Below are 15,335 nucleotides of genomic sequence, written 5' to 3'. Positions count from 1 at the left end.
ACAATCTCAGTAAGTAGTGCTGTTTTTCTCGCGTATCTGATAAGCAAAAAGCTCTCCAGCCTTATTACAAGGAACAAGGAATTCCCCTATCATTCCAGAGCCTCCTAACAAGTTTATTGAGTTTCACCATTCATTAATCCTTCACTAGAATTTCCCTTGACAAATTATTCATCTGCTAATGTTCCTCCATCTATTTCCACCTACCACAATATAAGCTTGTATAGATTGATATATCATTTTATCAAGAGGGATGTTATTTGTTTACGACATCAGATTCCATTAAAAAAAAAGAAAAAAAACACCATCTATATTACATAAAGATGCTGATACCTGAAGAACCTGAAAATCACATGACATGGAAAAAAAAATGGTTGGCTCTGAAGAACAAAAGACACTATTTCACGAGAGAACAAGGCTAAAGTCACAGACAGATACTCTATACCAGATACTCCATATAAAGTCACACAAAGATACTCTCTGCATAAACTGTCCTCTCCCTCCCTTTTTCTCCTCCCCATCCTGTCACAACAAATGGTCCATGCCTTAGAATAGTGTCTTCAAGGACTGTCCAGTGTTCTCAGAAAGGTGAAGAAACTGAACACCAAGTGAAACACCAAACAGGCGCAGTGAACTGCCATCCTTAAAATTGGTACCCCCCCGCTTTGGGGTTTTGAAGTGTAAGAAGAGCAAAGGCAGATGTCATAAAGTACAGATCAAGATATTTATTCAGCAAGAAAGCAGAAGCAAAAATCTAGTCATGCTGAAGTAGATAATCTGGTATACTACTGAAGACCACAGATCAAGTTTATTTTTCTTCTTACACGAATGACTATTACCAATTGACAGGCTCCAAAGAGAGAAGAAAAAAAAAATAATTGCTCTGAACATCAGTTTTCTCCAGTAAAAAAATTGACAAAGGAATAACTAGATTTGCCTTTGAAAGGCATTTAAGTATTTCATGAATTTCAGAGTCTCCAAATAACATAACACCTCCCACATATAGCTAGGTCTCTCGATTTATTAAAATCGATATTTATTATAATCAATATCCACCAACAAGCTAGAAAGCAGTGTAGCAATTCTTAACCCTAAAAAAATAAAAATAAAAAATCTTCCACTGATTCTAGAAAGTTACTCAAATTAAGAAAATAAAAAAATGTCTTTGTTTCCTTCTCATCCACTCCCAGAAGAGGGTAACCCCTTAATAAAATAAATATTTGTGATTCTGTTTAGCTTGTCTTACAGGAACAAAATGAACTTGATAAGATTTACACTAGCTTCAGTGTGGTACTGCTCTTTTCTGCACTTTCAGTAGTAACTTGCTGAGAAAAAAAAAGTGCTAGAATAACTCCCAGAAGGGAAAGAAAAAAAAAAAAAAAGAAAGAAAAGGAAAAACAAAGCAGTTGTGAAAGTTTCGTTCACTGAATTTGATTTAAATATATATATATACACTTGAATATTTTGCCTCTTTGAATACCAGAAGGGGCATAGAAATAACACATTGTGGAAAGACTACATACTAAGAAAAAAAAATCCTACAGTTGACCACTATATTTACATTTGAAATGTAGAAGATTACAAATGAATTTTGTAGTGAAACTATGAATGCTGATTATTGCAACAGAAAATCTCAGCATTTGGAAAAAAAAAAAAAAAAAAAGAAAGAAAAACCAGCAAACAATTGTTGAACATAAACAGAAAATGAGCTAGTTTAATCTATCAATTTTACCAGGACATATAAACATTTTAAGCCTGGAGCAGCTGCAAGTTGTTCATAAAATCCATAGGTAAATCTACACTTATATATCTCTGGAAAAGAATTAGATGGGTTCTTATTTTATAGGATGACCTTAACATATTTAAGGTACAACCTACAAACCCTTGTATTTATACAGGACAGCCCAGTAAGAAAGCCAACTAGGTGGGAAATATTAGAAGTCCTCTACATAGTCAGAAAGCTCTTCCCTAGGCTTAAAGAAGTCAGGCTATCAGCTAAAAAAATATTCCCAAATGATAAAACAAAAAAACAAGACAAAAATTGTTGCACAGGGTACCTGCAGTCATATAGGACATTAGGAACAGATACCTCTTAAAAGGTCTGACTGTCAACTACACTCTCCAAATCCACACCCCTAGACAAAATCTGCTCAGCAAATACATAATTCACTTTTACCAACAGTCTACTCTACTCACAAATATTCTCATAAGAAAAAAAAAAAATTGGCAAGAAAATTCCTCCTCATGTTTCCAGCCACATTGCTAGAGGGTTAGTGGGTTTCAGATAATGTTTACTGGAATAAGAACAAGAAAAGCAAGACCTATAGCTCAGCTTCCCTATGGATGATCTAATGGGGTGGGGAGCAGAAGTCACCCCTGAAAAGTTTGCTTTTATAAAAAATAAATAAAAAAGCTAACAGCTAACATGGGATTACTGTGTTTACAGTTCTGATTTCAAGATAAACAACTGTTCATTTCCAATTCATCTCCCTACTACATAATAATTCTACAGGCATTTAGAAGTGTATACAGATATAAAAGATATAAAGAAAGACAGCTGTGCTATGTTTAGGTGGCATCTCTGACAGGAAAAAAAAAATCCAAAAGATCTATTTCACAGGAGAATGAAATGCAGCATTTTGTTTCTGTGGAACTTTCCTCAGGTAAAGCTCTCTAGAAGTCTAAACACATGAAGAATTAGGTGGAAATATCTGGGTATAAAATTAATTATTTGGAGATCCATTAAAAAAAAAAAAAAGTATTTTAAAATTATGTGGAGCAAGCATGTGGTTTTCTTCTCCCCTCCTCCCCCCAACTTTATCTTTAAGGATCGTGCATTGAGAAAAGCTCAAGTTTTGAATCTCATCCAAAGTATGGAAGACAAAACAAGGGATGGAGGGGAGCATACATCCGAGTACAAACCCAGGAAGTATCTTTTTGCCTTACACTGAGGGCACAAATGGACAAGGGTTACTGACAGAGATGCGTATCTTCACAAATCTTAATGGGGCTCTGCAACCAGCTGATGAGGCCTCAGGGAGTTCTCAAAAAGATTTTCATGAAGGAGTCATGAACAAAAACCTTTAGGAGATGGTAATGCTGTACTGAAGATTATTACCACGCTGGGGTGCAGGGCTGATGAGCGTATTTTGTCTGGGGAGCATTTCTGAGGCGCTTACCTCCTTTGAAGTCTCTTGGCGTCAGGATGAATGCTAGCTGTCCTCGGGCTGCCATCCCTTTGAGGGGAGGGAGATACAGATGAGCCCAAAGGTTCTCTTCTAAACACAAGTCCTTATGCAAGCTGGCCAAAAGGTCCCTGCAATCAAAGAAATCATTGTGGTTTTGCATGTGGCGCATTTATGTCCTTTAATCAAGGTTTGTCAGCCATCTAACGTTCAACCACAAAGGAAAAAATAAATAAACGCATCTGCCAGGTAGCCAACGCAGAACAGAGACTAAGGAGAAAGAAGAATTGTTGGACACTGTGTACTCCACGAAAAACACAGGCAATGTGATTTTTCAGACTAAGCAGAACAGCACCCTCAGGGGACAGTATTATGTATGTATAATTGTATAAAAAAAATGCTATTTGCTTTTGGAATCATTTTCCAACACACTGGAATTCCTGCCTTGTTCAGATCCCAAGGAAAAGAGAATTGTCATTTCTAGACACGAGGACTAGTCAATGCATCCTACAACCTAACGCAGCAGTCCCTCTTCAACCATGACCTCTTGCAGATACCATGGCAGTATACAACTGATCCCGAAATGCATTCTTTTTGCTGTGCGCTAGTCTAACAGAGCTTGCAGAGCCACTCGCTAGAGGAAAAAAAAGAAAAAAACAATGAAAGTTCTGTCGCACTGATAAAAGATCCCTTTTGCACAATATTTAGATTTAGCAGACTTGTATTAGCATCCCAACATACTAGAGCCACGAGCTCCGTGTTTCCCTTCGCCTGAGTCATCCCTAACAGTGTCCATATTCTCAGGCTCCTTGGCGTGTTTCCTGGGGACATGCCCTTCCGTCACAGAGCAGCATCCTTACAGCCCAGCTGTCACAAGCCTGGGCTTGTCATACTAAGCACATGATTCCCCAAAGCCCCAAGCTGATGGGCAACCTTAGCTCACACCAAACCCAAACTGCGCTGTAGTAAAAGCAAACAGACGCATAATTCTTGTGGCGGCTGCAAAACCGGTTCCTAGCTAATAAGCACGAAAAACTTACACAAGTAGAGAACTGCTCACATTTCACTTTCTAAAGCAGTGGGCAACCACTTCTACAGAACACTGCACAGCCTGGGAGAGGAACTCACTGGGAGCAGCCCTGCAGGGAAGGACGTGGGGGTGCTGGTGGCCAAACAGCTCGCCACCAGCAGCAGTGTGTGCCTGCAGCCCAGCAGGCCGACCAGAGGGGTGGCCAGCAGGGAGGGAGGGGATTGTGCCCCTCTGCTCTGCTCTGCTCTGCTCTGCCCTGGGGAGGCCACACCTGGAGGGCTGCGTCCAGGCCTGGGGGCACAGCACAAGGAGGGCGTGGGGCTGTCAGAGCGGGGCCAGGGGAGGGCCACGAAGGTGCTCAGAGGGATGGAGCACCTCTCCTGTGGAGACAGGCTGAGGGAGCTGGGGATGTTCAGCCTGGAGTAGTGCAGGCTCTGGGGAGATGTCACCACAGACTTAATGGGGGCTTATAAAAAAGACAGAGGGTGACTTTTTACACAGAAAGGTAGTGATACAACAAGGAGAAATGGTTTTAAACTAAAAGAAGGTACATTTAGGTTAGATACCTGAAAGAAGTTCTTCACTCAGAGGGCGGTGAGGCCCTGGCACAGGCTGCCCAGAGAAGCTGTGGGTGCCCCATCCCTGGAGGTGCTCAAGGCCAGGCTGGATGGGGCTGTGGGCAGCCAGGGCTGGGGGGAGGTGTCCCTGCCCATGGCAGGGAGGTGGAACTGGGTCATCTTTAAGGTCCCTTCCAACCCAGACCATTCTGTGGTTCTATGAACACTAAGTGTACAGAAGTCCATACTCTTCCATTTTGCACTCATCTGTAGCCAGTTTCCCTCTTACCTCTTCAAAAGTGGAGGTGGTAGGTGAAAAAACATGTTGCTTACACCCATCACACTTTTAACAGTTAAGCTTTTTTATCCCCTAGCATGGCTGACAATAGACATTCCCTTCCTCCCTGTCCACCAGGCAAAAAACTACTTCATAACCATGCCTACCCAGTCCATACTTAGTGGGAAAGAAATAACTCCAATCTGTGGCAGATCTTTTCCCAAAGATCAATGAGTGAGTGATCCATAATCAAATCATAATCTATACGGAGCTGAATTTTACAGAGAAGACCACCAAATGATTATTAATACTTGACAAAGTCCCAAAATAAGAAATTGAAAGCAAAAGTATGTCAACGTTAGCTTGCAGAATTTATTCCTCCAGGCAAACTGCATTATTAACAAAAGCAAAACTATCAAGTCAACTTCTTTGCATCCAATGAATAAGAAGGAATTAGATAAAAAAAATCCACCAAAATGCCACCTTATTAGCACATAAGTACCTTAGACCTATTTCACTGCAATAGCTGCTATCAGTTACACTCAGCTCTTACCAATTACCACCTGCTCTGGACCAGAAACAAACTTGCAAGAGAAAAAATAAGGCACACAGGAACCCCTTCACCTCCATTGTCCAGAAAACAATTTTTCTAATGCTTCCATCTGTTCCTGCTTACCACTACGTCAAATTAAATTCCAAAGGAAAGGTCCAACTCAAGTTTTCTTCTCCTTTGTAGAAATATCAATCCACCCATCAGTTTAATCCTTTCTACCACTTATGTGTACAACTCCCCGGATCTTTTGCATCCCTGCTCTGCAGCCTCTAAGTCTTTATTTCTCTTTTCCTTTTCACTGATGCATTCACATTATCACTGAACCCCACTGCTCCTTTTACAGAATATTCATAGGCCAATCCTTTTTCTAAACCCTTAGCTACTGATGAAGCTGTATTTATCAGCCCTAAAATTGGCTGGGATCTTCAACCCAGGCTTCTGCCAAGCTCATTCCTCCAATCCCTGTAAAACACGTAATTTCCACTTTCCCTCTCAAACAACACTTCCTTTGGCATCTAATTACTGTTAAAACCACCCTCTATTCACACCCCTCATTTCCATTTTGCCTTCCTCCCCATGTTTGCATTTCCTTCGTACAAATTGCTGTTTCAAGGAGCTGTTAAAGAAAGCAGAGCAGGAAAAAGCCTCAGAATCTCCAAATGACCTTTTTTCCCCCCAACTGTTGTTACGTGGTAGCTTAAGAATGTCTTAGTATGGTGAAAAAAGCGGGGAAAAAAATAGAGAAACAAACCTTAAGAGCTTAGTTGAAAACACTGGTTCCTAAAACATCACAGTTCTTTTCATCAGAACTAACACAGCACAAACCTATTTATTCACTGTGGGACTTTCCTTTAGAAGTTCACTATTTCTGAGTTTCTAAGCTACTTTTCAAATAACAGTTTCTGAAAGCTATACATTCAAGCATTTTGGTATGTTTATTGACTTGTTCCGTAAGGTGCCATGATGTTATTCCTTTACACATGGGAAGAACGTGACATTTTTCCTTTTACACAACCACCTCCATTCAAACCACATGAAGACCTAAGCTTCATTTGGCCTGAAGAACTGTACAAATGCCCAAAGATATTGAAGGAAAAGAAAATTTACTGAGCAATAAAAACTGCCTAGTGTTAACACTGAAGATATGACAAACATAATAACTATTATGAGACAAGATTATGGTGGAGAGAAGTTTATAATCAACATGGCAAACATCCTAGAGGCATCCAAGAACATAAGATCAATATAGATTGGTGGTCATCCTCCAGGAGACCTCTTTGGGCAATACACACACCAGCATTACTGCTGGCTGATTAAAAAGGTTTCATACATAACGAAGTGGCAGTGTGTGTCCATAAAACAGTGCACCATCTCCTCCACTACCCCCTACTTTAAAAAAAATAAAATAAAAATTAGTTTTGCCTACTCACTGAGCTGAACCTCTTCACTCAAAGTGCAAAAAGGTGCTGGTGCTAGGGCGAGGAAGCGGCGAGTCACAAGGCAGAGCTGGATTTCCCCTTGCAGCAGCAGACGAACAAAGCTTGCACCTAGATGCCATACTGACATTCCCTTTTCAGATATCTCACAGGCCAGCAGTTACCACACACCACAAAAGGACATATGTCAAGCAATGTTATACGCTGTTAAAAAACCCTTGCTAAGTCATCCTGATCTGTATGGCCAAGCTAAATATGAGGCTTCCTGTTACAGCTTCAACAAGCAACAAAGCTTGTTACCAAAAAAAGTGATCCCTCTCTCCCTTAGCCTCCCAATTTCTGGGCTCACCCCCTCCACCTTTTTTTGCCTTGAACACACACCACCTGTCTGGCTAATCCGTAAGAGGTGATTTTGGAAGGGGTGAAACCTGGAAGCAGGATGGGAATGAGATGCTGTTGCTGCTTATTTCAGCAGCAACCAGCTGTGAGATCAGCCTAAAAACAGGTATCAAAACGTGAAATTATGGAGCTTTCAAGGGTTATCACAACAAGCATGACACATACGACTTCCAAGAGACAGTATTTTACATTGAGCTTTCTAAAATTTGATTTAAAACAACATGGTTAAGTACCTAGCTGTTGGACAGCATGAAATACGGTTATTACAAATTCTCAGTTTGCCTTCAGATATACTAGTGATGCCTCCCAATCTCAATAGGCCAGTACAGTAAGAATTATTTACCAAAAAAAGTGTAGCAGTTCAGAAACGATTACACTGATAAACAGGAAAAATTCTTGAAGTCACTATGTATTAGATAGATTTTTTCACAGATTCAGAAAAAAATAATATCTACATTAGATTCCAGAAATAAGAATCTCTTAGACCACTGAAAGTAGTGGAACAAAAAAATTGAGTCACAAATAGAAATAATATCTTTGAATAAAGACAATGCAAATGAGGAACTCCTTTCTCTTTAAAGAGCACAAGAAAAGGCTACAGGCAAACACTCAAGTAGTAAAGACTATAGGCAACTAAGGTTCAGACTTGCAAGGTAATCATCTCTGAAATTTGAAAGGAGCAAACTATTTTCAGTGTGAACAGGGCCTCGGCATAAAACCACCCATGCTAGAAACAGAATGTACAGGTTCTTTCATAGACTCTTGCTTTTGTCTTATTTATGGCTGTTATGGGCTGTGTTAATGGAAGCTTTCAACATCTTCTTTAAATAGGTACTCCACCCAGACCTGAAAGCCTAGCAGAACTGTTCCAGAAACTCCCTTCTTGCCTCCATCAGGGCTGTCCAGGCAGATGGCATTTTCTCATTTACAGTGGGCAAGAGAGGACAGACACCTGTCCAACTCCTCTGCCAGGACAGAACCAGGGGGTTTATGAGGGGCTTTGGAAGGAAAGCAAGAATACCTGTACAGGAACTGCCTGACGTGGAGTCGTGCCTCATTTTGTTCCTAACACTCTCACTTAGGGTCACATCAGTTCAAAAATCCTCATAAATGTTAAAGCAAGCTAGTTAAAGCTGTAAAGCAAAAGGATGCTGACATAAAACATGTTAAAGTCACATATAAACACTTGCATTCAACATTACGTTACGTAAATAGCCGTGGCAAGAATATTCAACATATGCACTCTAACACCCTTGAGTTTACTGAGGTATGCAAGCTTTTATCTTCCCTTTAAAAAAGTACACGTCATTTCTAGATGTAATTCGCTTAGCTTGGCCATTCACCCACGGCATCCTGTCCTATTTTGGTACAACAGGTTAGAAAGCACTGACCCATCAGCACTTCAACAAGCATAAGTTTCCATATGTCCAGATAAGCCATTTCCCAACCTTCTCTTGGATAAAAATCAAGGCTGAACTTCAGCCTGTCCCTGGAATATGGGCTTTCCAGACCTCAAACTGTTCCTGAAGCTCTCCATTGAATGCATTCCAGCCCCGCAGTGAACTGGACACTGTTATTTCAGGAATCACTGATGCCATCTCCACCAAGGCCCTAGCCAATATGTGATTTATTTTGGCTTAGCTACAGCGTTACTTACGGACCTCACGTTCATCTGTCTGTCTAAAATAAACTATACCTTACTTTCAGAATCACTGCTTTTCAAAAAATATATACTCCTAGACTTCATTTACCTGAGCGTATTGTTCTACAGAGCCCAGTTAACCAAACTTCATAGAAGTGGCACATTTTCAAGGCTATACGGTGTCATTCATAAAAGTTAACCAGCAGCTATTTTCTGTTTTCTTGCCGTATGTATGAATGACAGTTTGACTTAGAGCTGTAATTGCAGTATAACAAGACATAGAAGTAACTACTGGTGCAGGTATAAAGTAAAAGAAAAATGATCAGCAGCTAGCCTTTAAGACTCTTACCACTGTCAGTTCTTTTTATAGATTTCTTTTTTAATCATTCTTAAATAGTTTTACAGAATGCAAAGCCTTCCAGGTAAAAAGAAGCAGGAAATAAACCAGAAGTCTGGGTCTCACTGGATCCAGTTTAAGCAGTTCAAAAGAGGGCATCTCCAAAGCTACAAAGGGTGCCAGAAAAATACATCTGAAAGATGAAAAAACATGACCTTAGAGATTTATTTCTTTCTAAATACATTATAGAACTGGGTAAATATTGGTTTTCTGTCACTAGTATCTGTTTATATTGAATGCTGAAACTACTTAGTGATCATTTGCTCTATCATTACATTCATCTGTAGAGAAGTCTATGACAGGGACTTAAAGACTACATATATATATACACACACATTATACATGTACGTATACATACATGAACATGTACATCTCAGTTTTTATCCATATATTAAGCTTGGCTTTGAGTAACACACATATATGCAAAAAAAAAAAAAAAAAAGGGCCAAGATTATCCAAAACTATTCTTCAATCATATAAGGACAAAATAACAGAAACTAATACATTTCTAAGTAGTAATCCAAGAAAAAATAAATACGAAAATATTATGAAGTTACAATAAAACAATGATTAATGTTACTAACACAGCTGAAGAAAAAAATTCAGAAAGGCATCTCCATCTTGGAATTAAAACAGATTCCAAACAGCTTGGACTGAACAGGACAAGAGGAACAACTTTAGAAACAAATCTAAGCTCTTGAAAAGCTGGTGAAGCAGAGGGAGATGCAGAAAGCAGAGCTGACTGGCTCCTACAGAGAAAGAAGTTTTGGAATAAATGGCACAGCAACACTGTTAAAAGGATATAGTACAGCAAAACTCAGAAGAGATGGAAAATAACTTTAGATAATTTAAAAACAAGAAGATTGACAAGAAATGCAGAGAATCCTTACTCCATTAAAAAGGAAGCAGTGGATGCTGTTACCTAAAATCTAAAGAAGGCGACAGACCCAGCCAGGTTTCATAAATCAGCTTTGTAAGAATCTAAAACGAGCTATATTCCTCTGCATGGAGCATTTAATCAGATCACAGGCAGAGCAGATGAACCTTTCATTTGGAAGAGATTAAAGAACAGATATGGCCCCCACAGCAGAGAGAATGGAGTCATTGCCCACTTCATTAGGCCTACTTCATAAAGGAGCACTGGTACAGGTTTTTTAACGCACCGTGGCAGATACGGAGTCAGTCCCTTTAGATATATGCACCCATATAAACCATGTTGCTGTGATATGCTCCAAGAACAACCATCTAGTTATTTATGACCTCCTGTAACAGACAAAAACCCTTTGTGCTAATAGAGTGGGAACATGAGCCTACCATATTTTGAAGTGTGCCCTTCGTACTTGCATTTCTGTTTTATATAAAGACTTCGGGGTTTCTGACAAGGAGCCGTTCCTCAAATTAATTTATATTCACAACCCACTTCGTTACTGCTTATAGCTTTGTTTAAACAAACTCAGCAATTACACACAAACCTCCAACCAAAAAACCTAGAGAGAAAGAAGACTTGCTCCATGCAAGCAGAAAGCTGTTTTTTAGGTCTTACTTTCCATGTTAAAGTTAATACTTCACACATATAGATATGGCTTATTCTCTGGATATAAAAAAAATGCTATAAAGTAAGTATGTTCCTGAAAAGATGAACTCAAAATATATATAATTTAAAAATAAGGTAAGAAAATTTCGCAAGGTACATCATACTGCTCTGAAAAGCATAGCTAAAAACCACTTTTAGAAACAAGTATTTCTAGGACGCAGCAACTGTCATTAACTCATTAGAGATACCACCCATTTTTAGTTGTACTTCCACATCTGTGTTGTTCTGGAGACACCAAAAGCTTGACGAGCTATTCTCACGAACATCACGACACCAGTAAGAGGCCTCAGGCACGCACAGCAATATTATACAAGCCTTCTAAAATTTCAAGCAACAGCTCCCTTAACACACTAGCTTGTATAATCACGTAGCTGAACTGAAGCAGGCATTGAATAACAGAGAATGAAGAGCAGTAGAAGAAGGATTTCTCAAAGAAATATGATTCAGATGTTTATAAATGAAAGAAAAACTACCTAAACATTCCAGCTACCTGGAGATCCTTCAGAAATGTAAGTTTTCATGGTATTACCATCACGTTAACCACCCTTAATGAAAATAAAGAATACCTTTAAAATGTTTGACAGATTTTAAGAAGATGTCATAACTGGTCTTCTGCAGCTCCACAAGCTTTCCCTACAAAGGGACATGAAATATTCATCATCGGGTCTGCAAAGTCCCAGATGGGACAGAAATACTTCTTTTCTGGTGCCTTCAAACTGGTTATAACAATATAAATACCAGAAAGTTCTCATAAAAGCTACTTATTCCTACTTAACAATTGACATGGGAATACTTGAGGGGGAAAAAAAGAAGTTATTACATAATAAAAGACACCTCTTCAGCTCACAAAAGGATGTGTAAGAAACCCAAGGAAACAAAGGCTGATCTGGAGCATGAAGAATAAAGAAAATGAGAGGGAGAGAGAGAGAGAAAGATAGAGCATAATTGTTATTGGAATCATTATTTGCCTGTCAAATGTAATTCACAGAAAATCAATTTAACACTTCTCTACAAAAAAGCTCCTCTTTCTGCCCATGATCCATCCACCAGACACAGGCCCAGTTCTCATCACCCAGCACAGGCTTTAAAGAATAATACTTGCTGCAGTGGCAGGCAACATGCCCTAAGATCTTACGTTTTCCTGCTTGATCACTTCAAGGAATATCATTCTGTGAGGAAAAACCTGATCTCTTTCTTGTAATTAGTGCTAAAATCTCATGGATATTGACAGAATTAAATGATGGTCAGACCTTTCGCTAAATATGGCAATCTCAGCTTGCACAGGCAACGAAGATCTGAAGCAAATAAACCTGGATTCCCAGCCAAGACTATTAACCAATTCACTTAAACATTAATATGTTCCTTCTTAAGCACATCTATATTAGTGATGACACATCATTGCTACCCAATAATAGATCTGACTCTTACTTCAAACAGCTAATGCAACTGCATAACGTTTCCTTCACAAGATTTCATCACATCAGCATCACCAGAACACCACATGTTAATTTTTGACAGCAGAAATAAAGGTGTTTTTTTTTATTTTGAAGACCAAAAGTTCTGTAGCACAAAGTGTCTTGCAAAACAATATAAATTCACAATGAACTGAAGTAGTGAATACGGATTACCAGCAGGACATTTAGAAAGAGCTATGCTTTCTTTCAGAAGTAACTGAATCTCATACAGCCAGTGTTAGCGCAGCATCTTGGGGAACTACACATCAAGTTGGAAAATTCAGACTACTGCACTGAAAACAGAAAGGACACTATTGCTTTTTCTGTCTTCACAAAATTTTGACATTCGCTCAGTTCAAAACTGGACACTGGATTCTCTTTACCACACTGCCACTGTGCTTTGTGAAAACTACTAAGTAGCATTCTCATCAAACTTCAAACCATTTGTCTTGCATTCTAAAAGATCTTGATGTTTCTCCTGTAGAAGGAAAAGATTTGAAGCAGGAATACAGTCCAGATGGAAATAAATAAATCAATCCAATCTCTGCCTTTCTTACAAGACACGCTTCACTACTAAACCTGGACTGATAAGTTTCAAAAAAGTAATGAAAGCTATGATGAAAAATACATTTAATTTACTATAGTCAATCGTGCCTCCTGATGTGTTCTGGTTTTGTTAGGATAGATTTTTTTTTTTTCCCTAGTAGCTTGTACGGTGTTATGATGAAAACAGTGGTGATAACACAGTGATGTTTTAGTTGTGGCAGAGCAGTGCTTGCACAGAGCCAAGGACTCTTCTGCTTCTCACACTGCCCTGCCAGCGAGGAGGCTGGGGGTGCACCAGGAGCTGGGAGGGGACACAGCCAGGACAGCTGGCCCAGGCTGCCCAGAGGGATGTCCCATACCGTGTGGCATCACACTTAGCAATAAATTTGGGGTAAAGGAGGAGGAAGGGGGGAGGTTTGGAGTCTTTTCATGGAACCATTATGCATGATGAGCTTTCCTGGAAGTGGCTGAGCACCTGCCTGTCGATAGGTAGTGAACGAATTCCTTGTTTGGTTTTGCTTGCCTTAGCTGTTCAACTCTCTTTATCTTAATACACAAGTTCTCACACCCTTACCTTTCTGATTCTCCTCCCCACATCACTGGTGGGAAGGGAGCAAGCAGCTGCGTGGTGCTAAGCTGCCTACCAGGGTTAAACCACAACATGATGCCTCCGAGACCTGAATTATACATAACTGAAGTACAGTACTGGTGACAGGTTATCGGGCCTGAAACCATTTACAATGCCTTCCGTGATAAACTGTCCAAGCAAACAGGTTCAGAGCACAAGGATGAAAGGACAAACTGTCTGCCCCTTCAGTTAGGCATCTCCTGGATTCAGATAAACAGTCCTTTGTCCTTGCAAACCAACTGGTAATCTCAGAAATCCAGAGATAAAATGGGGTCCCACTTCCAGAACCTTCACATCTTTGCTGATGAAGTAGAATGTTTCCACAAAAGCAGACTGAAATTTGATTTAGAAGTATTTTCTGCCTACTCAATTTCAAACCCTTTCAAAGCACAGTCTCTTAACCAGCTTGTCAGCTGTTAAAAAAATAAAGAGCCGCCCAGATGGGAGACACAAAGTCTGACCACAGAAATAAAGTAGCACCAAAAGCTTCCAGGTATTTTCCCTACCTGCTAGAGGTAACAAACCATTCTATCCAGCCAATTAAAAACACCCCCCACCAGAAAGAAATAAAAAAAAAAAAAGGAAAAACAAATCACCTATTTGGCACACTCAAAATTGAACCCTGAAAACCTGAAATCTAAAGTTCTCAGAAAAATCTCAGGGAGGATGGAAGGGAAGCAGATCCAAAAAGCAGTTAATGGAAAACCCTTCTATTAGCTTAAGTTATGGCTAATGGGCTGTTTGCTAATGAGTTAGTAGATTAACTTTTTTTTTTTTTTTTTTTTTTTGACTTATAGAGCATTCAAATCAAGGCTGGTTCAGCCTCCTTAGAAAAGCAACCTATACTTTGCTACTCAGCAGACCTTGATAAAAAAAAAAACTCAAGTTTTGCAGAACAGCTGACCCTGCATTGTTTTCCATGTTTTGACTATTTAAATACAGACTCGGGTAATAGTTTTCTGAACGTAACCAATGTTTAAGGAGTTGCATTTTCCTAATATTAGGAAAATCTACACATATTACTTAGAAAGAGCTCAGCAAATTGATGTCATTTAAATGAATTCTTTTTGTACAGAAGTGGCAAGACATGCTTTTTTTCCCATTAAATTCTGTCCAAAAATATAGTAACACATTCTTTCTTTAAAATTGAAAGAACAAAAATAGATTTTTCTTCAGCTAAGGTCTGCTTGAAACCTTGCCCTTGAAAATAGGCACAATTGGAGAACTTGGAAAAGAATTACTGGTAAAATCAAACCACCATCAACTGTGAGCATCTTACCTTTAAATAGGATCCGTAATATTTAGTTACATATGGACTGTCACATTGACTCAGCACTGTGATCTCTTGTTGGATGTCTTCTATTTCGTCTTCTGCTTCTTCTAGATCAATAATTTTTATAGCAACCACTTTCTGAGTCCGATTGTCAATTCCTTTGAAAACTTCACCAAAAGAGCCCTTACCAATTTTCTCCAGTTTTGTAAACAGTTCTTCCGGATCTGCCTTCAGAGTCTGTTAAAAAATAAGAGAAAAGTTACTAAGCATTTGTAACACTAAAATGAAATGTGATGTTTTTAAAGGCGGCAAGCACTTTAAAAATTCTACATGTTCCAATTTATCCAGGTACTCTTTTTTTCCATCT

The 15,335-nt window shown here is 39.2% G+C and overlaps 1 protein-coding gene across 1 annotated transcript in view; it reads right to left on the bottom strand.

Moving 5' to 3' along the window:
- The window catches only part of STK24 (serine/threonine kinase 24), a 52,244-nt gene that overhangs the window by 25,307 nt on the left and 11,602 nt on the right, over positions 1–15,335 (bottom strand). Inside the window, exon 2 of the mRNA XM_032182339.1 lies at positions 14,975–15,205. Within this exon, the coding sequence (XP_032038230.1) occupies positions 14,975–15,205 (231 nt within the window). The remainder of the gene's footprint in view (positions 1–14,974; positions 15,206–15,335) is intronic.

Source organism: Aythya fuligula, chromosome 1 (genome assembly GCF_009819795.1).
Source record: "Aythya fuligula isolate bAytFul2 chromosome 1, bAytFul2.pri, whole genome shotgun sequence".
Taxonomy (NCBI): domain Eukaryota; kingdom Metazoa; phylum Chordata; class Aves; order Anseriformes; family Anatidae; genus Aythya; species Aythya fuligula.
This window is presented reverse-complemented; position numbering and strand designations above follow the sequence as displayed.